This window comes from Numida meleagris, chromosome 1 (assembly GCF_002078875.1).
Source record: "Numida meleagris isolate 19003 breed g44 Domestic line chromosome 1, NumMel1.0, whole genome shotgun sequence".
Classification (NCBI taxonomy): domain Eukaryota; kingdom Metazoa; phylum Chordata; class Aves; order Galliformes; family Numididae; genus Numida; species Numida meleagris.
Window position 1 is genome coordinate 170,234,134 of NC_034409.1, and position 27,911 is coordinate 170,262,044.

General features: G+C 43.2%; 1 protein-coding gene across 3 annotated transcripts; it reads left to right on the forward strand.

The window, feature by feature from the left end:
* Positions 173-27,239, forward strand: SMAD9 (SMAD family member 9). 3 transcript variants are annotated; one of them, XM_021377635.1, is made up of 7 exons: positions 173-814; positions 7,231-7,488; positions 10,235-10,372; positions 11,785-12,006; positions 16,389-16,645; positions 18,789-18,877; positions 21,412-21,541. In XM_021377635.1, the coding sequence occupies exons 1-6, from the start codon at positions 403-405 to the stop codon at positions 18,837-18,839; spliced, it is 1,338 nt and encodes a 445-aa protein (XP_021233310.1). In that variant the 5' UTR covers positions 173-402; the 3' UTR covers positions 18,840-18,877; positions 21,412-21,541. The 3 variants fall into 3 exon arrangements, 2 of the variants coding, with proteins under 2 accessions (XP_021233310.1, XP_021233295.1); XR_002432876.1 differs by lacking the exon at positions 18,789-18,877 and adding an exon at positions 23,833-27,239 and having other exon boundaries at positions 174-814; positions 21,412-22,615; XM_021377620.1 differs by lacking the exon at positions 18,789-18,877 and having other exon boundaries at positions 174-814; positions 21,412-27,239.

Consider the following 27,911-nt stretch of genomic DNA (forward strand, 5'->3'; position numbering starts at 1 on the left):
AACTCTAAAATGAGTGTGGAGAGTAGTGAGAAGGAGAGACTTGGACCCAAAATTAACAGCAAAAGAAACAAACAGAAAAGCACTGAAAATTGAATACACATTTTGAATCATTTATCTTTCAACATATTTTATTGAAGCAACAACGAAAGGAGCGTGTGAAGTTTAATTATGTATTGTGTTGTTATTCCAGGCTTCAGCAGCTTCTTGATGTTTGGAAAGTTCTGAGACCCAGCCCGTTGGACTACTTATAACCAGCACCTAAGACTACAGAAACTTATGTGTGAAGGAACCTCTTTTTGAAGGAATCATCCATCTCAGTATTGTGAAAACTCTGTCCAAGCCTTACAAGGCAGGAGAGTGATTTGTGCTTCTGCTGACACTGGTGTGTAATCTCTGCTTCTTATGCACTCCAGCACCCCTATCAGTTCCTTGTTCTCCTTCACCAGCCCTGCAGTGAAAAGGCTGCTGGGCTGGAAACAAGGAGATGAAGAGGAAAAGTGGGCAGAAAAGGCTGTTGATTCCTTGGTGAAGAAATTAAAGAAGAAAAAAGGTGCCATGGAAGAACTGGAAAGGGCTCTAAGCTGCCCGGGTCAGCCCAGTAAATGTGTCACGATCCCACGTTCCTTGGATGGGCGGCTGCAGGTGTCTCACCGTAAGGGGCTCCCCCATGTCATATACTGCAGAGTGTGGCGCTGGCCTGATTTACAGTCTCACCATGAATTGAAACCACTGGAATGTTGTGAGTTCCCATTTGGCTCAAAACAGAAAGAAGTGTGCATTAACCCCTACCATTACCGACGGGTGGAAACCCCAGGTAATTATATCATCTCCAAACGATTCGCATCTCTCTATTTGCTCTTGTGCTGGCAGGTCTGTACCTAATGCATCCTAATGAGTTCTTTGAGACCTGAAAAGGTAGGCTCTGTTTGATGGTGAAGGACACTGGTTCTTCCCCTGTCTAGCAGCATCACGGATACCAGCTATGAGAAGCGGGAGCCTGGCTGGGGTCCTCGCTCCGTTGCACCCCTAAGTATCTTGTCCAGGGTGCTGAAAGCAAGGCTCCTGTCTGTGGTCATGGCTGCTGGCCACCCTCTAATCCTACTCCTTTATGCTCTTGTCATGGGTATGTCTGTGAGCCTGAAGTCTAGGCACCAGCCTAGTCTTATCACCTTGGCTGGATTTATGCCTTATTGTCTGAAAACCAAAAATAACTCATTGATTCACAGGAAAAATGTATCTCTAGCTCTCTCTGTAAAGATCGGAGTTGCAATAAGATGGCTTCTGTTGCTACGGATGTGAAACCAGGTTAGTTGATTCTTATTAAAATGCCTGATGGTCTGCCTTCAGTGGGATTTAATTACCTCATTGTGAAATTAGTCCCCCAACTTCTCATAAAACTTTGAGTTTTTCCACTGATGATCCTCTTTAGACTAGACTTGGTCAACATTGAAAACTTATGACCTCACTGAAGGGTCCAGCTGGGCTTTGTATCAGTGAAACAGGTGTTAGGGAATTGTAGTTTTCAGTGTTGACTTCCATAAGGTTGACAGAGATCTCGAGCAGTCATCTTGTTCCCCTCTCCCCCTACTCTCAAAACAGAACAAATTGCCAGGTACATTCCTGACAGATTTCTGTTTTTTCCTAATTAGCACTAAAAATCCCATGTGATAGAGGCTCCACAACCTCCCCAGGCAAGTGAATCTATTGCTTTGCTATCCTTACAGTTCAAAGTGATTTCTAATGTCTAACCTTGCTCTCCTTTGCTGCCAGAAATCATGGTAATTTAATTTACTAATGGATATGCTTGGTAAGTGTATACTTATTATTCTGTGATTACTCTTTGTCTGGCATGAACTTTACTCTGAGGTGACATTAGCATCAGATAAGTGAACTGTGGGATGTTTCTTTTCACACAGATGAAAAAAGGGAAAAACATTTGTTAACATTTGTTAAATGGGGCCATTCCCATTCCTGATAGTCCTTCCACGGCAGCAGAGCTGTCATTTTGAAGTTGTATCTGAACTGCTGTAAACATTGTCAGAACTAAAAATTTTGCAGCTGCAGGGAGTGGTGCATGTTGTCAACAGTTTTCAGTGGAAAGAGCTGATCTTCTGCCTCTCTAAAATAAACTCTCAAAGAATCTAAGAAAAGATGCTCATAAAATATCCCATTTTGTGTATCTTTCTCTGTAAAGGCTGTAGTCTCTGGTGCTTTCTCATTTCTTAAGTTGTAACTCTAGTGTAGTTAATGGAGACTCCTCAGTGCAGTTGCTGACAGCTCTGCACAGGGCTGTTTTAAACTCTGGTCTTCTGATCTGTTCTACAGACACTAGTACTGTGTCTAGTCTCTACAGTCTGTGCTGTGTCTACAGCAGCTACTAAATGGCTTCCAGAGCTTCCTCCAGTCACGAAGCTCAGACTTCATCTGTGGATATGTCCCTATCATTTAGCCTGCCTGCCTAAATGCAGACTGGCTATGTCTACTAGTAAATGAAACACAGCTAGGCTACAGCCTGAGAAATGCTGAAATGCTCGTGTGCTCTGTAGCACAGCTGTGATTTGTGCAGGCAGTTATGTACTAGTGATTCTCAGGGTGCAGGGCTCAGTCCACACAGGGCACTTTACGACAACTTGGACATGATCACCTAGTTTTGGAGGGGAAAGAGAGCACAGCTGTGAAGGTGCATGCTGTGCTTTTCCAGTTAGCTACAGGACCTGGGAGCTGTTCTTGTATTCCACCCGCATCACGCTTTTCACAGGGACAGCTGAGATGCTGAGGCTCCCAAGAGAGTCACCTCCCTGCTAAAGATGAGGAGCAGCAAGGAGCTCAATCTACTCAAATGTGCTGGGGTAGCAGCAGGAGAAATAACTCACAGCACTGCAAGTGGCAGTAATGCAGCTCTGATCTGCAGTCAGAAAGCAGTGCTGTGAAGAGATAGGGATGAAGGAAGAGAAGAAATGAGCTTGATGCGGAAATGGTAACAGTGAGGTCGCCACAAAATAGGTTGGGAGCAATTGATCTAGGTGCCAGTCTGTTCAAATAAAATTCCTCTTTTAGCTACAGGAAATCTTCTATATCTAGGCTGTCAGAAATCTTAGGGTTATGTAGGATCCTCTGAACCTCATCCTCACGAGTTACAGAATCAACTCGTTAAGTGATTCTGCAGTGCATTTCTTTACACTGCAGAAGCCAGTATTATTTTCATGCAAGTGTCCATCCTTTGGAGGTTCACTTTCATTTTTCTAATCTGTCTCACTGAATCAACCACTCCATGGCCAGACACCTTAACTTTTAGTCAGCATGAGTGTGTTGTGTCAAAGATGGGAGGGACTTGCCCTTTCTCTGATGACCTGGCAGATTCCTAGGCCTCTGTTATCAGGGAGCAACCTGTGTCTTCATGCTGCCCAGACACATCAAAGTCTGTGCTGACTGGCACTGCCTGGATTGTGTGTAGCATTCCTTGCTACTGCAAGTGTCCCCAGTGGATCTCCTCTTTGCAAGTCTGCTGAGCAACAAGTGCCATTTAGAAAAACAAACAAACAAAAAAACCACTACAACAACAAACCACAAATATTTCCTCTATTTGTGCAACTTCACAGTGCAACTAGGGGACAGGCCACCTAGCATAAAGGAGATAGATAGGATGGATAGGCTCTGCTTCCCCCTTGAAGATCTTGTCAGAAGTCTAAATGTTTGATTTTCAGGAGAATGTGCAGTTTGGGAAAAATATGAAGCTGCCTAAACATTTATCGCATTACTTTATATGAGTTCATTTACATGTGGATGTTATAATATGCAATGTTGCTGTAGACAGCAGAAGCCTAAGTGAACTTTCAACTTGGACTGATTGCTTTTGGCAAGCCTGAGTAGGACAATGATCTGAAATCTTCCCAACCAGAAGACCACCTGATGATCTTACTATTGGCCACGTTTGACGTTTGTGAATGGGCATAGGCATGGGGAACAAGTGGATCTCACCAGAGAGTAGGCTTCCAAAGGCAGGAGACTCTGTGAAGATGAGCTGATATGTCACAAATAGCAGTGCAGATGTTGCACCTGGAATTAAAGGATGAAGCAGACAGTTTACTTGCTAGCTTCTGAAGTCACAGGCTCAATGACCATGGGGACAACCAGGTTTCTGGCAAGAATTACAGCTGAAGAGAACAGGAGAGAACAGAGCAGGAAGGGCAGCGGCAAGACTTGGGACATGACTGTATTTGTCTTCAGTTGAACAAAGATCATCAGCAATTAGGGGTGCACAGGAAGGATACATCCCCGGCTCTTGATGAGAATAGAAGGTAAAAGAAAAAGATCCCACAGCGTGGTGACAGTGCAGATCAATTGTGAAGACCTGGTGCACTCAGTCACTCAGTTTCATGCCTCTGGTCACAGTTCCTTCAAGATTGTTGAGCCTTGGAGAATGGCATCTGCTACCAAAAGAAAGAAGAACGGGGCCCTTAGGGGATTTTTTTAGCCACAAACAAAAAAATCTCAGAATTCGTCACCACCACAGAGGCTTTAGCCCTCTAGGCAGCGAGTGGAAAGATTGACTGAGGTGGCAAAAACTGTGCAGCAGAGCAGAAATTAAAAGAGTAGCCTGGTCAGAGCTGGGAATGAATTCAAGGCCTTGCAGGGCTAGAAAATTCCTCTTGCTGACTCACTCAGGGCAAGTCAAAGGCTTTCCCTGGCAAGTGCTGTTGACACATCTTGGTTCTTGGCTTTTGTTTAGAAAAGGAGTCACACTGAGTTCTCACAGGGCCAGAGAAAACTGCGTTCCTAGCAGTGAGGCCTGCAGTGAGGTGCCTGCCCCTCAACCCTGCACAGTGTTGCTCAGCACCACTGCTGGGTGGAAGGGATCTCCAGAGTTTTCCACAGCTACTGGTCGGAGCTGGTCAGAGCTGGCCAGGCAACAGTGAAGCTGGCAAGCATCACATCAGTTCCATGGAGCAGCAAGGGAAAACTCCAGAAGCAGCAGCTCACAGCCCGGAGCTGCTCTCACATCCTGGAGCTGCTCTGAGGAGCATGGGTCAGGAGGGATTTAGCTGACCCACATCTGCAGTGGTGATAGTGCCTTGTCCCCATACAGAGCAAAAGAACTGAATGCTGAAGGAGTCTGTTTCTCTCCACTGGTTATGAAGGGATCCATGGTCCACGGTGGCCTGGGTAACAGGCTGAGATGTCAATGCCTGGATTGCCTGTATGAGTCCTCCGTGAGGAGTCTAGGAGAACCAAAACACTAAAGAAGAGGTAAAGAAGCAGAAATATCTTATATCACACAGACAGGGGCTGAAGGAAAGAAAGCAAGCTCTGGAGTACCAGCCCTGTGCTGGCCAGTAGATATTTAGAAATGTTTTGAGCCAGAGAATGGGCTGCACATAACAGAAATCCTAGTGCCTATGTTTCCAGGCATGTCAGAAGTTAACTTCTACAGTGAACCTCCTGTCATCACGCTAACATTTGTATGTGTGTAGTGCTCAGTTCCGCAGTTCACTGGTGACTGGCGGATTCTCAAATGGTGTGTGCCAGTGGCAGGGCAGGAGCGTGGCTTAGCCCTGCTGCAGCATGGTGCCACAAGGAGCTGGACACGTGCCGGTGGTACTAGCATAGCCCTTTCTGTTTCCACTGCCCCAGCTCAGCCAGTAGTGTGGTACACTGATCTCCAAGGAACATGTTCCTTCTCATGCACACATTTTGCATTATTTCTGTATTATTTGCTTTGTAGCAATTAATCCACTCTTTCATTACACTGTATAAATGAGAGCTCACTGTAATTAAAGGTGCTATCTAACCTACCTAAAAAGAATTAGCCTTACCTTGACAGAGCTTTTGGGCCTAAACAATCTGTTAAAACACGTTCAAACAATGTATTTGTGTCAGCATTTATAACTAAGGGTGCACATCACTATTTGTTTCCGTAAGCTAGTAAGAAGAGACTAAAGGGTTACGTTCTGCTGGGTTTTAGGCTGGAGGAACTCTATACACCAGGTCAATCAATACAAGCCCACTGGATTATTCCAGTTGTTGGGACAATTCATCCTTGTCACAATGAAGCAAATTGCCTCTTTATCTTCTTTTGTGCCTTTTAGATCTTGGGGATTCATTCCCCATGCCTGTGTTTAAGGGCTTAGCAAAGACAATTAGGTGCTAAGAGAGCTAGTGACTAAGGGAATTCTTGGGGTACATGAATTGCACCTTGTAGATGGTATTCCCCCTGCAACAACTACAGAGGGACCCAGTCAAAACCTTACATTGAACTCTCATATAGAGAGATATTTAGCAAGCCTCTTTGCGTTCCAGTCTCAGGGCAACGTCTTTGTAGGTAACTCAGATAGTACTGTCTGCTGAAGTTTTTTGATTCCACTTCTGCTCTTGCTCCTGGTAAGTCAGAGTTCAAAATCCAAAACCACTTAGGTGAACTTCGTGTTTCTCAGTGCACTAATACTGCTGCAGCACTGACACTAAGTGAGGAGACAGTAAGGTAAGTGAAGAGACTGGGTGAGGAGAGATTATTTCTTCTATTAGACCGGTTTTTGCATGGATGAATTTGTATTTCAGTTTTTCATGTCTTAACTATCAACCATTTACATTTGTCTCTTCATGCTAGATCTTTTTTAACTATATTGCAAGAACTAGATTAATATTGCTGCAATATTTCAATTGCCATTTATATTTCCTTTTAAAGATCCCACTGTCTGGCTGGCAGCATTTACAAGTACCGGAAAACCTTTCAAATGTAGTCTCTAGCTTCTGGTCTGTGCTTCTATTTGCCAATCTGGTGGTAAAATAATGCAGTCTATTGCTGAGCACTGTTAATTGTTATTAAACTTGGCTTTGATTTTGGAAAAATCTGACGATAATATTTAGCAAACCCCTGATATAGTCATTATTTCAAGAAGGAAGAGATAATTTTGAGAAGGAGAAATATGTCACTTGCATTTCTGTAAGAAGACTTTGTGCACATGCTGTACATGTGAATTTTATGGTACCTTGCTTAAGTTAGGAATGAGACCTTATTTTTACATGCAAATGTGGAAACTGGTTGCAAGTCTTGGAAAATGGTCTAATATCAGGTTTTGATTCTTGTTTTTGGACAGATTTGTTGCCATTCAATGACTTGTATATACTGAGCGATACAGATAGCAAGGAATATGGCTTTTTATTAATGACGAAGATACACTTTCAAGAGTGCAATTCTAAACAGATTTTTTCTGTTCTTGTTTTGATTTTCAGTCCTACCTCCTGTACTCGTTCCAAGACACAGCGAGTTTAACCCTCACCTCAGCCTTCTCGCCAAGTTTCGAAATACTTCTCTGCACAGCGAGCCACTGATGCCGCACAATGCCACCTATCCTGATTCTTTCCAGCATCCTCCATGCACCCCTTTTCCACCATCACCCAGCCACATGTTCTCCCAGTCGCCTAACAGCATCAGCTACCCCAACTCACCAGGAAGCTCTTCTGGACCAGGAAGTCCATATCAGCTCACGGGTAAGCATGGGCTTTCAGAAATTCCAACTGAGGCAGTCAAAGTTCTTGCTAGGGCCTGGGATCAGGAGCCAATTGTGTGTGCTCCCTCCAGGCTGTAGCTACAAACTGAAATGTTGGACAGGATGGATTTGGAATGGGATTTCTTGGGACTGTCTCTTAGTATTGTCTCCCAGTCCTTCTGATGGCTACTCAAGGAGCTAAGAGCTGTAATCATTCCACTCCTAGAATGCATGAATGAACTTTCATGATTACTATAATGGAAAAGTTCAGGAGAGGATTAGATGTGCCAAGACACCTTCTGCCCAGAGCTGCCCACCTAAGTTAGGCACCTTTAACAAAGGTGGTGAGCATGGGGACCTTTAGAAACTCCACCAGGAGAGACAGAATAAAATGGGGAAATTGGTACACAGAAATATTTTTTAATACATGATGATCCCATTGGCTATAAACTTCAGGAAGTTAAGATGTTTAATAATTTGGTCCAAAACTTGGTGAAGCCAATAGGCAAATTCCCATGACTTTGGAACATGTTTCATCAGCTCCACAGTTCTAAACTCAGCAAGGTTAAGTCATTCAGATTGCTTGTGTTTTGAACTCCTTACCTGGCACTGCCCTAAATGTTGAAAATTTAACTAAATATACCAAGAAGGTATCATACAACACAGCTGAGAGCCAGCTTTAATATCAAAGCATGGTTCAGTTTCACTTCTGCACTTTGTTGTCACTCTGAAATAGTTTCAGCGAACTCAGCTTTTTCAAAAGGATGAATTCAGCTCAGAATCTTGTAGATAAATGTTTTAATGTATCAACTACAAAGTATTTGAATTCATATATTTGATGATATGCCTATTAGGATTTTAAGTGCAGGAAAGATGTTTAGTTTTACAAGGTATTTGTAGTATTTGAACTTCCTTTTAAGCCGGACACTTTCAACACATTTTCCCTTCCTTGTACATTCAATTAATTGTTGTTCATTTCTTCTCTAGATCTGTAGCTCAGATTAACTCATACTTAGCAACATCCAAACATGTTCACGAGCAGTAGGACTTGTTTGTCTTCTCCCGTTTCTTTCTTTCACCTCTCTGTAACCAAGCTGGATTTAGTGGAGCTGGTCCTGACAGGTAAATCAGGACCATTGCAAAGTATATAATGACTCTGACTCGTATAATTTAACTGAACTTGAGACCTTGCAAAGCTACTTAAAAATGTAAGTGGCTCCGCTGGAACTTCATTCTATCACAGCACAGGAAATGCTGATAAACATAATTTGCCTGTGTAACAATCAGGGTTAAACAACTATCTAAAGCAAACTAGGATTATATCAAGAACCTTGAGTAGGATTGATGAGACCAAACAGAGATGTCAGCAATGCAAATTTCTACATCTGATGCAATTGTTTATTTGCTCTCTGCTCTGTAGGCAGTAGAGAAAAATAGACATTCCTAGAACAAGATTCATTTCTTCTTAAGGTATATGTCTAAAGTTTCTGAGTTGCACCATGTATAGAAGTGAGTATATGGAATGTTTTAGTGACTAGCTGAGGTGTAGACAGCAAAAATACTTGTATAACCACATTATTTCCTTTCTGTAACTTAATATTATTTTCCACAGTTTCTTTATTTTGTTTTATTATTTTAGCATGCTGCATTTTTGTGGGAGAGTTATGCCCTGTATATGTTAGGAATATTGTGTAGTGTATGAGATTCCTATATCACGAATACTACTTAAATAGAAAAATTAATAACATTCCTGTGCAATATGTACTTGGAAGTTTCAATGGTTATCTTTTGAGACAGGCCACATTTTTCTACTCTGGGTGAATTTGCTCTGTCTTGAGGGCCAACAGAACCCATACGCAAGTGGAAACTTCGGCCTGAAACTGGGATAAACTTCTTAAAGAGACCCATAGCCATACAGGCTCTGTCACCACTGTAACTGACACATCATAGGCCCACTGAGTTTATAGTCACTACGTACTTTCAGTGTTTAACACTGAATGTTTAACATTGACGATTTCTAGTGAAAAAACAAAGTCACTTTTTCTTTGGCTTTCTAAAGTCTCCTGTCTTTCTTGAGAATCCTCACTACAGAGAACCACCTTCCATTTTCTGTCTTACTATGGCACGAAGGAGACATACCAGGAGCTTGGCATGTTGTGGCTTTGTACCTTTTCTTCATTCATTGCTGTTTGATGGGATGTCATATAGCTAGGACAGAGGTAAAAAGGGCAAATCTGGAGGGAGTTTTGCCAGGTCTCACTTTAGAATAGAAGACTTTCCAGGCTTTCTTTGTAGCCTGTGGAGAAAGAGAACTTTTTCCCCAAGGAACAGTTAATGTTAGCTTCTGCTGTTAAATCATCCTCTGCAAGGGTTTTACATTTAGGAATGAAGCCTGGAACTGAAGGATGAAACCGCTTTGCTTACTTAGTGTAACAACTCTTATTATCAGAAAACTTGGCTGGATGGTGGTCTGGGCCTGAGGCAGTGCTCTGACTGTGCCTCCTTCCTTCAAGTGTACAGAATCCAACTTGACTGCCCTTCCATACCATTCTTCCTGAACATGTGACGGTCTTACTCTGGAGGCTGAGAAGCGATCAGATTCAGATTTGTGCTTTGTTTCAAACCCTTCTGTAGCTAAGCAGTGCTGAAGAAGTGGTATGTATTCACTAGGAAAGGCTGGGCAGAATTTACCAAGGTATTGATTTAGATGTCTTTTCTTCTTTTCTTTCTTTCCTTCTCTCTAATAGTGGAAACTCCACCCCCACCCTACCATGCAAGAGAAACTCCAGGAAACCACAATGGGCGGTCAATGGATGCAATAGCTGAAAGCCAACTGGTACTGTCTTTGCCCAATGGGGGTAAATCTGCCGATGGAGAAACTGAAAGTAACTAACTATTTATAGTATTTTTCAAAGAAAAATTGTGAAGCAAAAAAAGTATTATTTGAAAAACAGTGTTCAGTGATCTGTAATAATAGTTTTCAGACAACTTAGAGGGTTAGGCTGTGTATTAGATCTATCCATTAGCTAGGAGAACGGGATGATCTAAGAACTCAGTGACTTACATGTGAAGTTAGAGAGATTAGACTCTACTTGAAACCATGAACTACTACAGTTAGAAAGTTGTTAATGAAAGCAAACACTGTTATCTACATTGTAAAGACAAAGATATAAAATCAAGGGGAGTAATACAACACAAAAGAACTTTATCTATATCAAAAGTGATTTCTTTATCACCATCAGTTCTGGGTTTCATGTACTTTAAAGTCTTACATTTGGAAACTTTCTTATTACCATCTTTGTATTAATGTTATATTACTGTCTGGCTAGAATATAAAAGGACATATTCAAGTGAAGTACAGCTTTCTGAAGCAGTGAGGAACATGTCTGTATCAGAACTGGAGGAGAAGGAAGTTGAGGCTGGTAGTGTTAATAACAGATGAGTACACAGAATGGCTAGATAATTACTAGCTATCAGACACCAGTATTTTTAAATAAATTGTTGAGACTTGAATCTCCTCAGCATAATTTACCATCTCTGATCACAGCTGTAGTGAATCTTGGTTGGAAGTTTACTACAGGTTATGGACAAAGGTGCTCTGGGGCAGAAGGTCTCATATGCCTGTGGTAGACAAGCAGGATAAAGTTTCCCAATAATTCCTGTAGGACAGGTGAGATCTCAGAGTCTTTTACATTTTTGAGTCTTTTGCTGTCTCTGTGTTAGAAAACCTGGGCAGGGGTAGATCTGAAAGAAATGACCTTGATGACATTTCTACTTACAGACCCACACAGAAGCAGAACGCCTCAAAGCATGCAAGGAAAGAAAGGTGGAGTGGGGGAAATGATTGATTACTTCTGAACTCCAGCATTTGGTACTAGACTTAAGGCTTGGCTCTGTTGTGACTTACTTTGAGCCCATCTGTCATCCCTAGCTCCTGCTGGTGTGCAGAATGGATGTATCCCCTACTACTTTCAGTGTAGAGATTGGGCCTCAGTTCAGCAAGGAATGTTAGCATGTGCTTAATTTAATGCGTTAGGGTCACCACTTCTTTAAGAACAAGAGGGACTCCTCAAAGGCTCATAGTTAACTAAACTGCTATACCAGCTCTTTGCACATTTGGGGTTTTGGTCATAAAATTAAGGAGCAGAAGCTGCTGTTGAGCTTAAGTCTGACATAAATGATTGTTTAGATGAAGAGCTGGGGGTGTGGAAGGGACAGAAGGGAGGAAAAGAGACAGAATGATTGCTTAAAAAGCATTACTAAGACCCAAGGAGCTAATTAATTTTGTTTCCTACAGATTTTCGGCCTGTTTGCTATGAAGAACCACAACATTGGTGCTCAGTTGCCTACTATGAACTCAACAACAGGGTAGGAGAGACTTTCCAGGCTTCTTCTCGAAGTATCCTCATAGATGGATTTACAGATCCCTCAAATAACAAAAACAGGTTCTGCCTGGGACTGCTCTCAAATGTAAACCGCAATTCTACTATAGAAAACACCAGGAGACACATAGGAAAAGGTAAGAGCAAACTCCTTCTCCTTGGGAATATTCAGAGCTCAAGAGAACCATACACTGCATTAACAATTCTAGCTGATTTGTCAGATGTGCTTGTCTTAAAACCAAAGCTGAGATTACTTCTGAAATAGAAGAGAAGGAGTTGATTCTTTTCTGACTGAATAACAATCAGCAGAGTATCTACTTACAAAAGCTATTTACTTGGCCAGCAAAGAGAAAAATGTTGTTTATAGTTGTAAGTTCTAATTTAGCAGTATGTATTTTCATTTTATTTATTAGAGCTTCTGGCAACTGGGAATATTGCCATTGAAATGCCACTAAAAGGATAATTGCTGGTGCCTCAGGGCTGGTTCTTCTACCACCAAATAACAAAGGGAGATGGATGAAACACTTAGCAGTTGAGTTATTTAGTTGAAGAACTCTAAAAGAGTTGTCTTTATAGATTTTTTTTCCCTAGCAACGTAAGGAAATCAGTGCAGTCTGCCTTGTCAACTAGTAAAATGAAGTCTTGGATTCTGCCTCCAGCAGTTCTCTTTGTATGCTTCACTTCTGGTTTATGCACATCTTGTGCACAAAAGATCATCTGCTATTGGTGACAAGTAGGGCGAGGCCACACCTGGATACGCATGGCCACACGCACTCCACCCCAGCTTGTTAGGGTAGGGTAGTGCTTGATATTCTCCCAGAATTTATTGGTGTTTGTGGCAGTGAGTCAGAAGCCCTGCACTGGCCACTTCTCTGTGCAGATGAAGCTTTGCCTCTTCTAGTATATCCAGTCTAGACTCATTTTCTTGCCAACCCAGCCTCTCACCAGTAGCTGCCTGGGAATGGATTCTCTTCTGGGCTAATTAACTCTTAATTGTTTCAAACCTATTATCTTGTCAACCTCACCTCATTTCCCAGGCCTAGAGCAATATTTTAATTGACTCTTGATAGTCTAGTGTAGAATGACTGAGTATGAGGAAGGTCTGAGACAAATGAGACATAGTTTTTACAAACAGCAGTGAACCTGAAGGCTAAGAGATATTGCACTCAGCTCTTGCACTTTTCTTCAGAAGGAAAAAAAGTACCTGTGTTACAAATGTACTTTGTGAAGGTGGTGTGATGCTACAGGTGTCTGAGATAGTAAATTGTTGTGAGCAGTGGAAATGAGTTGTACATCTAGATTTAACTTACTCAGAAAATGAGGCAAAGCTTCTCAATCAGCATAAGCTGTCAAAGGGGTGTAGATCAAAGCTGAGCCCGACCCTAAAAGAAGAACGACAAAAATCCCAGTTAAAGCTGCCATTTGAGGATCTTATATCCTGTGGACTTCTGCCCCAAAATACGAAGAGACAGAACAGGAAGAATATGAGGTAAATGCTAATAGTCTTCATCCTTTCAAATCTGAAGATGTGTCTTCATTGATTAAAAGTTCTTTTAAGTCTTACACTAGGAATCTGCCCAAGGGAAGGGAGCAGGTTGCCTAGGGAGGAGCTTAGTATATCTGAGATCCTCAATTTTAATGCTCTTCTCTGTTCATGCAAATCTTAAAAAAACATGTTTAGGTGGAATAGAAGTGGCATCAGTACAGGCCTGCAGAAGAGCACAGAGCAACTCCAAAGGTGTGTAGTTCAAAGACACACTGGACAGATGAAAGTTACCGAAATTGATACAATTGTCACATGTTAACAAGGGAGAAAAAGGAGTGAGTAAACAAGATTAGCTCAGTAGGATAAGGATATGAGATTGAATTGTCATCTAGTGTATCAGCATGAAACGGTTTCCTGGAAATACCACATCAAAGCTAAAAACAATCCAGAACACAATGCAGCATCTACTAGCAATTGGACCTGTTTCAGCAGTCAGACTTCAAGGACAAAAAGGAGACTACTGATCAGAATGTCAAAAAGATGTGGATGCTTGGAGACTGCTGAATCTCCAGGTTCTGCAGAGAGCAATGAAATCCTGCTAAAAATATGGACCTTTGATTTGGTCTTTTACAAATATGCATTCAGCTGGTTGGCTTCTTCAGGGAGCTTGTCTCCAGTGAGTGAATAGCAGAAAAATGGAAATATTCACTAACATTTCATTACTGCTGTATTTATTGCTTTTTAAGAGTCCACAAGGAAAAAGAAAATTAGAGCCACTTTCAAAAGTGACTTTGGTGTTTTTGTTATTGTAGTACGCAGTTTTGGTAATGCCTTTGAAAGCATTCTTTTTTTTTTTTTTTTTTAGAAGTTGGGTATTCAATGTGAAAATTCAGCCTTTAAAACTTTGCACTTTAGCACCCAGAAGTACAGCCGCCCTAAATTAGTAGTCACACCTGAAGGTTTGAAAGGTGGAGAACATGTGTCCTTATTCTTCCCTTCCTTCCCTGTGTTCTCAGTCTATTTCAGGAATTTACCTGGACTCCATCAATGTCAGCCAAGACCTTTGTGATTTTAGTATCTATGTCCTTCCTTTTCATCCCCCTTCCATGGAATGGAAAGGAGACATTGGTCAAGTCATAGCAGTCACAAAATGCATCTCCACGTGCGTCTGGACTGAAGCTGCTGACTGGTTGGTCTAATGGAGCTGTGGTCTCACCTGTGTTCTCAGTGAAGTACCAGCTTGTGCTGTGAGCCACACCCCCTGTCACTCACATTTAATTTGAGATCTTGTGGGTGCGTAGAAGTAGAAGTCAAGTGATGGCTTGAAGACAGACTAAGGTTCTTGTCTGAGTCACACTGGAAATCTCTGGGAGAGTGTATTTTTCCCAGATCCTTTTCCCACTCAACCTGCTTTTCCCCAAGCCTTTCCCACTCCTGTTCAGAAGCTGTTTTTGTTTTAAGATGTGCTGCTGTCCCTTGCTGTCATGACCACAGAATCAGGAACAGAGACTGGGAATACATAACCAGTCATTTTTGTACAGAAGACAACAGGAATAAAACAAATTACTACTGAATTAATAAAGCATAGTTATCACTAGCTTTGCAGACATTACTCTTAGACTCTGTGAACACGTGCATTTGTATGTAAAGGTTTGAATGCCATCCCTTGGATTAGAAAGGAGGATTTTATTTTTATTTAGTGGTGGTTTTTATGAGAAGAAAGAACAGAGTTCTTCCATCTCACTTGCCCATGGGAGGGGTTAATCTTCCCAAATCTGGCCATGGGAAGGTTGAACATCTAGTTGTCTTCACAGGATGACTCGGTCCCTTTCAGGGTGTGGTATCATGCTCGCATTTAAGCAGTCGAGGTTCCCATTGCCATGCTGGCACTGAAGAAGAGCTTATTGCAGATAGATCTTTGTTGTTTTGTTCTGTTTGTTTTTAAGTTTGTTAGTTTTCATTGGGTTCAGTTCCTTGGCCTGGGTGGCTGCCCAGTCCCCAAGCACTGCTGCAGCTCAAAGGCAGGTGTGGGAAGAAGTAGCAAGGGCAGGGGAAGAGCAAGCCTTTACTGCACCAGCACAGACTTCCATCAGTTGTCTGTGAGCCTGCATTCTGTGGTGGACGGAGTGAACTGATGGGTCACAGTGCCTCTCATCTATCAGATAACGAAGGCATCTACACAACTAGCTTACACAGAATCCCTAACTCTAAGGCTGCCAAATTGGGCTGAGAAAAATGTTCACACCAGTTTATATATATTTTCATATAGTCAGACATCCTGGGTGGATAAGAGTCCTTGAACAGATGGAAGTGCTTCCATCTTCCTTTTCCCAAGACATGGTAAAAATTTGAGAGTTTATGTTTTAAGTAGCTTGGACACTGAGAAGTCCACCAGATCAGTCATTTTCTTGCTAAAGTTTGCTTTTATCAAGACGGATTTGGTGAGTAAGTCAGGGTCATGCAGATGTAAACACTTGGTTCTGTATGACTTTAAGTACACACCACGTGTGTTTGAACAGCATGTGGCAGGACCCTGTAGTAAAACATAGCGTGCAATGAAGTGGGTCTTGGTCAGCATGCATGTGCTCAGTGGTGAAAATAGATTTGGATGTGTAATGTGTAACAGATTTGTCAGTTCGTTAACAGATTTGATCCATGCTTTAATATGGCTGGCATATGTTTGACATTTCTGTGTGTGTGTATGTGCATGTGTGTGTCATAAAGTACCATGCTATTGGATTAAAGAATTAAACCAATCTTAACTGGGAGATAAAGAATTTTACTCCTGTACTCCTATCTTGAAATACTGTTTTTGACAATTTCTTCTTAATACCGGTGGGTCCATTGTACAGATATAGGGATATACACAAAGTTTTCTGTCTTTTCAATGACAGTAAGTTCCTGGAACGATGTGGGCTTTTATGCCCACACCAATAAAATAGTTAAAGAATTCACAGAACCAAACCAAATTACTGATACAAAGTGTGTTGTAAACAGTGGAGAAATAATACTTGTCTTGTTTTCTTTTTCTAGGTGTTCATCTTTATTATGTTGGCGGGGAAGTGTATGCTGAATGTGTCAGTGACAGCAGTATTTTTGTGCAGAGCCGCAATTGTAACTATCAACATGGTTTCCACCCAGCCACTGTCTGCAAGATCCCCAGTGGCTGCAGCCTCAAGATCTTCAACAACCAGCTCTTCGCCCAGCTGCTTGCCCAATCAGTCAATCATGGTTTTGAAGTGGTATATGAGCTGACGAAGATGTGTACGATTCGAATGAGCTTTGTTAAAGTAAGGCTTCATTGTTTTCTCTTGCCTTTATGAAAAGAAGAATCCCATCACTTGCTAGCTTTAGTGCCAAAACAGACCATATCAAATCCTTCCCAAGTAGGGATATGCACCCAAGCTGCAAATTGCAATCCAGACTTCTTGTTTTCTAGTGTTGCCTTAAACTTGTAGGTGCTAAAAATCAGTATATTCTGTGATCAACCTAAGAACTTCCTGGACTCCAGAAATAAAGTGTATCACAGATTCATACGAAAAACAAGCAGAGACTGAATGGTGGCATTCCCCCATTGACTGCATAAGGAGTTCAGCTTAGGTGGGCTTAGCAATGTGTAATCATAGCACTTGGGCAATCGTGATCTCTTCCATTGTTACTGCTTTGTAATGGAGTTTGGTAGAACCACAGATCCAAAAAAAAAATGTGTTTATGTCTCTAGACAAATTTACAGTCTCACCATTACTATAAACTTGCATATATGCGGTCAGTCAAGAAATACTAGGTCCTCCCACTGAGCTTGTTGGGAATTATCATTGTTTGCCACCTGTCTGATCCCTGCCTTGAGATTATCTTAATTCCTGATGGCATTCACACTGGCAGTCACACTAACAGAAGGTCTTCTTGCGAGCAGAATACAATGCCCAAAAGAACAACTGATCTTACCCTGATTAGAGGAGATAGTAGGCAACCAAAGCCTTTACTGTTTCCATGTCTTTGAAATCTGAACTTTGCAATGTGACTGCTCTGTGTGCAATATATTGGTCTCTGTGGTAGTTTCTTGAATCTTCTGAATGGCCTTCTTACTAGAATATTTCTTGACCCCTTTTAGTATTTAGGATTTACTTTGGTGCCTGTTGTAGCACTTAAACCTCAGAGAATAGTGAATACTTCAAGACTACAGCTGTACTAGACTGTGACTTCCTATGGTGCTGCTGGGAAGAGCTGACAGCACCGTTCAGCCTTGTGAACTAGGGAAGTTGCACCGTTAGAAGCAAGTTGGTCCTATTAGACACCGTAATAAGTGGCTTGACCGTGTCCATTTGTCATGCAGATTTGGTTCCAAATAAATAAGTGAGTCAAGCCGACTGAATTCACATCTAAGATATTACAAAACTGCTTGAGGCTCTAGCCCAGTTCCCCCATATTCTGGAAAGCAGATGAGTTGAGTCCCACACAGCTTTCTGGTTCTGATTCTTTCCATCCATCCTTAGAGACCCATCTGCTTAACTCTTGAGAGCATTAAGAATGCCCTGTAACTTTTCCCAAGAGTCCAAACCTTAATCTCCATGCCTGTGACCATGGTGTTGCTTTGTTCTTGGGAAGGGACTAGCATCTTGTTCACACGCAAACATTAAGGGAAAAAAAGAAAGCAAGAAACCCAACAAGCAGCATTTTCTTTAATGGAAGACATGAATGAGCATGTTGTTTGTAAAGGCAGTATAGCCAGTTACGCAATATTTTCATTATCTCAGCAACTCAGGGGCAGTCTCTTTGATGTGTTATCTGCCTCCAAGCCCAGCATGGCAGCAAAGAGTGGTGGCATTGATGCACTAAATAATACTGCTGCTGTATTATCACCTTGCTTTGTTGAAACAATAGCAGCCACTATAGTGCCTCTGGCACTAGAAGACCAGTGTAAGGAGTTATTTTGTACCTTTTCCCATGACCTTTGGAAAATGGCTATGCAAATGTCAACTAGACTCTTCCTGGGCCATAAAAACCCTTTCCTGTACTCATTCTTCTCAAATGATTTCTTTCCCAAGGTGTGAGTCCCGATGTATTTAGTTCTGGGTCATAAACACTCTTGGACATTGGGTATGCAGCAGGCAGAGGAGTACGTTGTCTGTCAGATCACTGGTCCCAGACTTCTACATCACCAATGCATGAGCTGGGAGGTAGGGCTGGGTAGGCACCAGGTCATGAGAAAATTGCCAGGACTGTGCCACTCTCTGGAGGCAGGACATGAGACAGAGGGAAGTGAAGCTCCTCTCTTCTGTGATACCCCTATCGTGCTCATGGAGCAGCTGGGAGGAGCTCAACCCTCAGGCACATGTGCAGGTATCACCAGGGAGAGCAGGTAATAATTGCCATCCACACAACGCGGCTGATAAACGTAACAAAACAAGGTTGGCTGTTGTCCCTTCTCTACAGATGAGACATCTGATGCACAAAGCAGAGAGTCAGAGATCTCCAATGAACTGAGGACTGAACCCAGTGCCCTCCCTCCCACATTGCTCCAGGTACTGGGGCTGAGGGGGTGACCCAGCAGGCTTGGTCCTACTGCCCCATACAGGGCTGGAGCTGGAGCTGCCAGAGGGTAAAACGATAGAATCATAGAATAGAATAGAATCATTAAGGTTGGAGAAGTCCACTAAGCCAACTGTCAACCCCTCACCACCATGCCCACTTACCCATGTCCCTCAGTGCCACATCTACACAGTTCTTGAACACCTCCAGGGATGGTGACTTCATCACATCCCTGGGCAGCCTCTTCCCACCCCTCTTTCTGGGAAGAAAATTTTCCTAATATCCAACCTGAACCACCCCTGGTGCAACTTAAAGCCATTACCACTTGTCCTATCACTAGTTATGCAGGCTGGAGAGAGCTGTTGCCTGCACGAGGTTGGGAAGGTGTGGCAGGAGCAGCAGGATTCCCCAGCTGATTTCTCCACTGTGGAAAGCTAATTTCTAGACTACTTATGTGGGTACTGGGATCCTCTTCCCATCCTCTGTGCAAAACACCACCACAGCTTTGCAAGTTGTTCTCATTTTATTCCATCCTTAGAAAAGCTCCATCTCTGAGTTCATGCTGGCCCTGGGGCTGACCCACATCCGGGGAGGCTGTGGGATCTGCGGGAGCACAGGGGAGTCCTCTCCCAGGGCTTTTTACCCTCTGGCAGCCCCTGTCCCAGCCCAGGAAAGCAGTGCAGGCAGTAGGAAGGACGCTGGAAGTGTTTGGGAGCTGCCAGCAGAGGGAGATGCCCAGTCACTTACACAGACTGCCAAACTCCTCAAAATCAGGCAGGTTGTGTTTGCAACCTGTAATTACTGTTCGTATAGGTTTTCCTTCCTGCTAGTCACGGGAGATGCAGCATCTCCTCTGACATTTGCCCTTTGGCCATGTATCTTCACTGTAGCTGAGTAATTAAGACTCTTAACAAAGTCAAAAGCATGACAGCACTTGAAGGGTGGCATTTTATACAAACATTTCCAGAACACTTATCTGAGGTGCCTATTAACGCAGGCACTTTCTAGCCTGATAAATGTTCTGAAGGCCAGAGAAATGCTTCCTGATTAAAAGCACTCTTTGGGCTTTGTTAGGTTCACATCTTTGTCTTCTGCTCTCTGCCTCTTTTCTTCATTAAGTATGAATGGATTTTGCCTAGGCCACTTACAGCGTCTAATTGATGTTGGTCCTACTTTCACAGTTGGTTTTCTAGAGAACTGGCTTCTGGCAGCCTCAGTACTTCGAGGTGTTCAGCACTTTACAGTTTAGGTACCCTTCGGTTTAGGTACAGTTTAGGCAAGTGTCAGTCTCCATGTCCCCTTTTCATGCTAAAAATATCACACTCCCTGACAACCAGAACTAAAGGTAAGGTTCATTTTCTCTGATCAGTGGCCCACAAATTAAGAGTCTCATCCTGCAGTGGAACTGCATTTTGAGCGTTGCCCTGTGGAGATCTGAGCTCCGTTTTGTCAGTGATGCAGCCAGTTAGCTGTAAGATTCTCCCTTGGATTCCTTTCCATTGCTGTGAAACCACAGAGAGGGTACTGTGCATAAGCATCACGACTCAAAGCTTCTGCATTTGGGCTGAAAAGAGGCAAGCAGTAACTCTCTGGGGATGAATGCTGAATGTTATGACTTCTTTTCTGTAATTCTGTGCTCATAAAAGCACCTGGTCGAGTCCAGTGGCACTTTGTTAACTCCATCACACTGCTCTAGGAATTCACATAGGTGGCTAAAATTAGTGTATCTAGCTCAAACCCTGGCAGAATGGCTGCCTGCTTAACAAGCAGACACTGTGCTGACTTGAGACGGGGGGCTCCTGGTTCTGTTTTCTCCCTGCCAACACCACGTGCCCATCTTCTGACAGAAGCTCCATCTCCCCTGTCTCCCAGAAAGATCTGGAGAAATTACTGCAGGATTTCCTGTGGCAGACAGACAGGAATTCCCTTGGGAAAAGAGGACGTGTTCAAGATTAGAAAACCTATGCAAAATGTCTGTACATTAATTAAGTTGAAAGTAAAGAGGACAGGGGAACCTTGCTGGAAGTTTCCAAAGACTTAGAGAAATATGTACAACTTCTAGAGTCTCAGATGTGTAGGGTGCGTCTCTACCGATGAATGAAGCAGTGCCCAAGAACATTACCAGTCCTGCTGAAGTGTTATGACAGGGCCTGGCCTGCTTTTTGTCTGTGCATACAACAGCCTGGCAGACTTTCCTGGGCATGTCTCCGGCATGCAAACAGTGGGGACCATTCCCTGTGGGCTGTTTGCAGGCAGCCAGACTCAGAAACAGGCCATTCCTCGCCAGCTGGAAGTGTGGAGAAGCATTTTCTAACTCAGTAGTACAGAGTTCCTGGTAACTGTGACAGTAATAAACTTTAAAAGGAGCAAAGTTTTTAGAGACAATTATCCCTAGGACAAAGCATTAAATCTTGGTGAGCTGGGTGGTGGGCTACCTGTCACTATCCTAGACCAACAGCACTGAATTTATGGTTTACTCGTGTACTTTTTTTAAAGACTCACTTTTTGGTCCTCTGGTGCTTTTTAGGGCTGGGGAGCAGAGTATCATCGCCAAGATGTTACAAGCACACCCTGCTGGATTGAGATCCACCTGCACGGACCATTGCAATGGCTGGATAAGGTGCTGACACAGATGGGCTCACCTCATAACCCCATCTCTTCAGTCTCTTAAAATCATCTCTAGAATTCCCTTAGGATGGATGCTATTGCAGGCAGTGGCTTATAGGATTTCCAGTGAACAGAAGCTTCTATATGTAGATGTATGCAGATGTAAATATATCTATACATAGTCTACTCTCCTATTTTTTTTTCATGCTACGTTTTGTGGTTTCTAGTTACTCTGATGCCAGTACAATACGTTTAGGAATTCAGGTATAGAGTATCTGTTCTCAAAATAAGCCAAGTTCCTGCAAAAGCGTCAAGCAGTTTCTGTGAGCATCTTCATTCCCCAGCCAAGCCAGTAAACGGTGCGAATTCTCAGCACTTCAACATGGATTCAGAAACCTGGCTGTAGCTGTTCCTAGTAGGTGAAATTCACCCTTCTGCAGGCAACAAAAGTCAGATCTCGGCACCATTTGTATTCATTTTACATCGTAACTTCAGATCTAAGAGAGGACCTTAGGTGGTGCACAGGACTGAAGCATAGAGATGACTTTTATCCAGTGAACTGAAGGATTAAACAGCAATTCCAGTCTGTCTCCGTACTGCAAAGCACTGTGGGACAACAGATCCCGTGAGGAGCTGAGACCCCTGGGTTTGGCAGGAGGAGAGAGCCCTTGGGATGTCTTTGGCTCTGGCACCTTATCAGAGCATTCTGGACACATCTGACTAGTCCGATACACTTAACACAGTAGTTTATGGTACTGCTGCACTGAAAAGCAACAAGCTCCTAAGAAAAAAAAGAAAATTTGAAGTATATGCCTAGAAGTTTAAAATCTAATTAACTTCCAGTGCTTTTTTGCAAAGTACGTACATACTTACATATGTATCCGGCATGTAAACTGAATCCTATCCATTATACAGTATTGATGTTGTTTGTTTTGAAGTTAGGACTATGTAGTTAGACTACTGTGCTGATAACAAGGGTACGTCTAAAAGGGACTTGAACTGTGATTCGGGAAAAGGAAATGAAGTGTGCATTGAAGAACCAAGAAATGATATCATCATTCAGCTCGGGACAGGCTGCGTTGGGAATGGGAAGACCCATGCTCACAAGATACAGTGAGGAGGAGGTAAGAGGCAGTAAGGCTGTGCCCTGTGCTGTGCCAGTCGTTGACCTGGCTGCAGTGCCCGGGTTTGGCAGAGGGGCTCCTGGCACTTCGTACATACCCATGGATGGTTTCTCATCTTTGAGACAGGCTTCAGCGTTTGCAGTGTTGTGGCCTTGCCTGCCCAGGATGGTGAGGCAGCATAAGCTGTAAGCAAGAGAAGAGTGAGTCTATATGCAAAGCTTTCTTAACAGTTCCTTGTCGGTGGTCCTGGAAGCAGGAGGAATTATTGTCTGTATTGTCCCCAGAGCCAGCCTTTTCAAGTGCTGTTCTTTTCTGGGGAGGCAGGTGAAACACTACTGCATTTTGATGGTCCCCATTACCTTGCTGAAAGGGTAGAGGATTATTTCCCTTCGGTCATAACAGGCCCCTGAAAACTGCTTTGCATTAAGGGTCAACAAGAGCGGTAACTTCTCAAATCTCACACACTAGAATTAAATAATTCTTTTCTTCTCACACAATATCTGATGCTACACATTTTACTGCTTAATTACAAGGGAATGCGTGAAATCTTCAAGTAAATCAGATATGCAAACCAAGTAATATTCACTGGAAAGACTTTCTGTGTCTTTTAGATGCTATATAATGCCTGTTACGAGGTGGCAGTTATGAACAGAGCAGAAGAATGCACAAAGCAGAGGGGTTCCTTCCTTTAAACACACCATCAGCTGCCTCCAGCATTGGCAGGGCACAGGAGGACAGATGGTTGTTAAGTTCGAGCAGAATTGCAGGTTTATAGGAAGTTTGTAAATATGAAGAACTCTGTTCTGTCACCATTTGCCATCAACATCATCAGTGTGGAGTAGGAGAAGCATCACCTGTGGCAGTGATTCCAGTACAAATGTTCCACACAAATTCCAGACATGCCATTTACTGCTTGGCAGACTGGAGAAAGATGGGTGTGGAAACAGACCTTCTCCTCAGCTCCCTTGGTCTTCAGTATGTCACTCTATGGAGCTGTTGGTAGCACTGTTTTCAGGGTGTCTGTTGTGCCCTTTCCCCAGTTACGCTTTTCATATTGCTTATCCCTTTGTTTAGCAGCTAAGGACAGGGAAATCAGCTCCTCTGTCTGGGATCTAGCACTGTCCTTCATCCTACATTCTTCCTTGCCTCTTAGGCTGAAACTTCCTCTCCTCATACAAAGAGAAGCCTAGGTGTTGCTTTTGTCTTCTCTGTCCCAGAGAGCAAAGGTGGCTGTGCTAAGGTGCACCGTTCCTGGGCAGTTCCAGAACCCAGTTTCCTGCTGATGCTGCAGAGGAAGAAGTGCAGGTAGTGAAGATAAGCAGGTTTTCTGAGGCACTGTTCATCTCATCACGAGGTCTTTCAGGTGGATCAGAAACAGTGTGCCCACTGAGTGTAAGGGGAAGGCATGGTCAGAGCCAGACTGCTACATTGGATGCATCCAAAAGGAGGTGAGCCAGTGGGGAGGTGGCCTCAGTGTCTGTGTTGTTTAAATGCAAGTTGGTAAATTCGGAGCAGCTTTTCCTTTCCTGTATTTCTGCTCTTGCAGCAGTCCTCACACAGGTAGCCCTCCTGGCCTCACTGCAGTCCATGTGTGCGTCTCATGAAAGGCTGTCACCTTAACGTGCCCTTCCTCCTAAGGAAAGAAACAGGCATTTCTGGAGTGCGCTTCTTCTGACCTATTTAAATGCCTACATTAAGATGAGACAAATCATTTAACCATTTGCTGAAAGACCCTCTGAGAGTCTTCTCTAGTGTGCGAATTAAAAATTAAAAATTCACGTTTCTCATAATTTACAGCAAGGTACCTTTCTATCTCACTGTAATGCCTCCCCATTTTGGAAGGAGATCCTTTGTGCAGTAAGGTCCTCATGAACCCATCACCCTGTGTATTCAATTTATAGCCTTTAAAGACATTCATTAATACCCAAGCTTTTGAGAGGGACTTCCTGCGGGATTTAAAACCACTTACAGGGAGACTGCTTAGCTGAAGGCAGATTTTTTAAATGTCTTTTGAGCCATCAACATCAAACCCTCTTGAAGGTTTCTGTGGAGAAGTACTATGCATCAGCAGGCAGCGATGGGAGTTTGGTCAGGCCGTGGCATAAAGAACATCCATCATGGTACTCAGACCTCGTTTTCTTATTAAGTAGTTGAGAAGAGACTGTCTAATTGCCGCCAGTTCATCAGCAGCAGCAGTATTAATGTGCCGTTCACATCCAGAGGGGACTGACGCAGGTCTCACACGCTGCTTGAAGCCATTCCAGTGGCACTGCTGCTCTGCTCGGGCCCAAACCTTGCACTGCAACAGACGGTCAATACATTATGGCCATGGCTAGAGCACTCAGAAGTGCAGCATGGGCTTTGCCTCCCTGTCAGATCCCTCCTTACTGAGAACTCAGCCAGCAAGCACCGTGTTAAGCCTTCCCACAGCTGGAGCAGCCTCCTTGGAGAGGTCTCTGCCTCAAGCAGGGCATCAGAGTGGGTGCCTCACAGAGATCCCTTCTGTGCAGACATTCAATGGTAACTGGTTGTCACAGGCAGGAGCTCTCTGTGAGTGGAGACAGTGTCAGGATGAAGCATGTTTATTTACCCTCAGCTATTTCTGCATGAGTTCAGTGCAGGACAGAGTTGTTACATATTAATGTTTCATGAGTATAAAACCAGCACTAGAAACATCTCTCATTGTAAACATCATCCCATCACATAGCTCTTAAAATGGAGCAAATCAGGCATTTGTGACTACAACTTTGTCTAATCCACCCATGTTCCTCCTTGCTTCTGGCACGCATCCTTGGCTGCTAAGCGCTGCATGCAAACCAAAGCCTCAGCAGTACTGCACAAACCACTGGATGTGCAGAGGCTGCTCAGGCAGAGATGTCAGCTCTTTGGTTGGATGCAATCAATCTATAAAGGAGCTTGATAGACCTCAGTAGACTTTGAAGGGGTCTCAAGTACATGACCATGGCTCTTTATCGACTTCTCTGGTGCTGAAAGCCTGAGTGGGCATTTCGTCTTTGTTCCGTGGAGAGAAATTGCTCAGTGTCTCTAATGCAGACAAACTCTTCTGCATGTGCACCAGCACAAGACACAGCCTTTAGTTTGTGACCATCACCTGCTCACGCCGCTCCAGAGTGGCCAGGAGCAACCAGGATCGTGTTGCCTGTTTCACCCCAGGGCTTCCCAACCAGCTTGCCCTGGTGTGCTTCATGTTGCATTGCCATACCAGTGCCATGCCACACTTACCTGCTAGGGAGGTGAGGCATGAGTCCAACCAAGAGGACGCCTCCACTTGCACCTAGGCTAGGCTTGCAAAGCTGCTGCCCGTACAGATAACGAGGCTGAGTTGCAGGCCATGTCTCTTCTGCAAGACAAACATAACCACTATGTCCTCCAGTTGGCTCCTCTTCCAATATAGCCAGTGTGAACATTTGCAGCTAATTGTGAACAGTTTTTAGATCTTCAGTCATAGTGTTTTTATTATCCATGGATGCTGCTATTTTATAGTCCGTGTTAGTCTTCAAATAATATTGCATATGAATAGCATAGGAAGAAATAGACCAACCAGTTAGTAATTTTAAATACAGATCTCATCAGCAAAGAAAAGCTAGAAAAAAAATCGGTATAGTCTGACCCATTGCACTTCTACTGCCGCAAGCACATCATCTGTTTCAAAGTGATTTTTTGATGCTGAGGTGTGTGTTACATCTTACTGATTCACTGTTATGTCCAAGAGATGCTTTGCAAACAAGAGAGCAAGGGAACAAACATAATGGTAAGCAGAGAGAAGGCATCTCTAGATAATTTTTTCACTTACTCAAGCAATTGGAGTTCAGTTTTTAATTATTTTTAACACTTTATAAGTACAGGTTAAGCATACCGCAGCGTGTTTTCTTCAGACAATTCAGTGTTAGCAGCTTAATCTGTCATTTCAGTGTCACCTCTGTGATTTTAAATTGGGCTGAGAAGTGAGACAAGAAAGCAAAGAAACAGGCCTTGGCGTGGGTTAATGAAGCCATAATCGTGCAGGGATGTATGCAGCCAAGGGGCCGTAACAGTGGGTTTGAGCAAGGTGTGAGGTTTTTTGTCTTAAGTATTAGCTATCATAGCCTGGTGCAGGAAAGAACTGTGAAATACATCATGATTTAATGGTACCACTTCTGTCTATGAACAATTCTGCCCTCTCTCTTTTCCGTCACAGTCAAGGCAAAACTTCACCACCACCTAGAAGAAAGTAGCATTCACGGTTAGTGATATTCTGTAATAACAGTGTGGATCACTGTGTAAATAATGCTACTTGGACTCTTGCCTCTTGAGAACAAAAAAATCTCAGAGACGTACTTAGTTTCAGGAGCCTGAGGCATTGGGGCAGCTCAGTGTCCTCTACCAGCCCCATGTCCTGACACAGAAGAGTACAACCACTGCTAATCAAGTGGATGTTCTCCCAAGCATTCCTCCTGTTGCGTCTGATTTGAGGCATCCTGAAGTCAACACATTTAGCCTGATGTTTCAACAGTACACTTCTCGACACACTCCATTTTCTTTGGCTGGAACTATTCTATTGTAAAAGGGATTATTCACGTCTTGTGTTTTACTGTTAATAAAGTTATTTCTGATTTAAGAGGTCTGCCTTGTTCCTATTTTTTTTCTTGAAAGCGATTGGCTTCAGAGAGCTGTAGGTCCCAATCTGACAACCAGTGACTCTGGAAACCAGAGCTTTTAGAAAGCCTTTATTCATATAAGTCTTATGCAAGAGGATCAGAGTGGGATGTCCCAGCAAAATGGGATGCTAAACACTAAAAAATGGATTGAAAATTGTAACAGCATAAAATCTGCCTGGTATAAAGTGTATGCATCCCTCATTAGCTGTCCTGTGGTAGATTTGAAGATTCAAGAGGATGGCTCCGCATACTTAGGAGAGGCCAACCTGATCATGGCAGGCAGTATAATGCTGCCTGATGCCAGAAGCCTGGGCTGTGGACCAATAGATCAGAGTTACTGGCAAGACAGATTTGCAGTTGTGCAGGTCCAGAAGGAAAAACGTAGGCAAAAAATGTTGTTATACAAGTCAGGCCTTAATTTTCCTAAAATTCGTACTTTGTGTTCTGCAATACCAGAAACAAGAGCAGACAACGGTCTCGAAACCATGTTGACTCTGCTGAGTCACACCTCCTGAGAACCCCATCTGACACTGCCCAAACAGGACAGCCCAGCTACCAGCACGTCTAACACCAGCCTGTAAGGCACTGGTATCACAGCACGCTGGAAATACAGAACAGCTAAGATGCACATCTCTCTG

Bases quoted from the DNA above. Each gene is read 5' to 3' on its own strand.
- SMAD9 (XM_021377620.1), top strand. From the start codon at position 403: ATGCACTCCAGCACCCCTATCAGTTCCTTGTTCTCCTTCACCAGCCCT. The intron at 12,007-16,388 runs GTAAGAGCAAAC...TTCTTTTTCTAG, and splicing joins CAGGAGACACATAGGAAAAG to GTGTTCATCTTTATTATGTT. The intron at 16,646-21,411 runs GTAAGGCTTCAT...GGTGCTTTTTAG, and splicing joins TTCGAATGAGCTTTGTTAAA to GGCTGGGGAGCAGAGTATCA.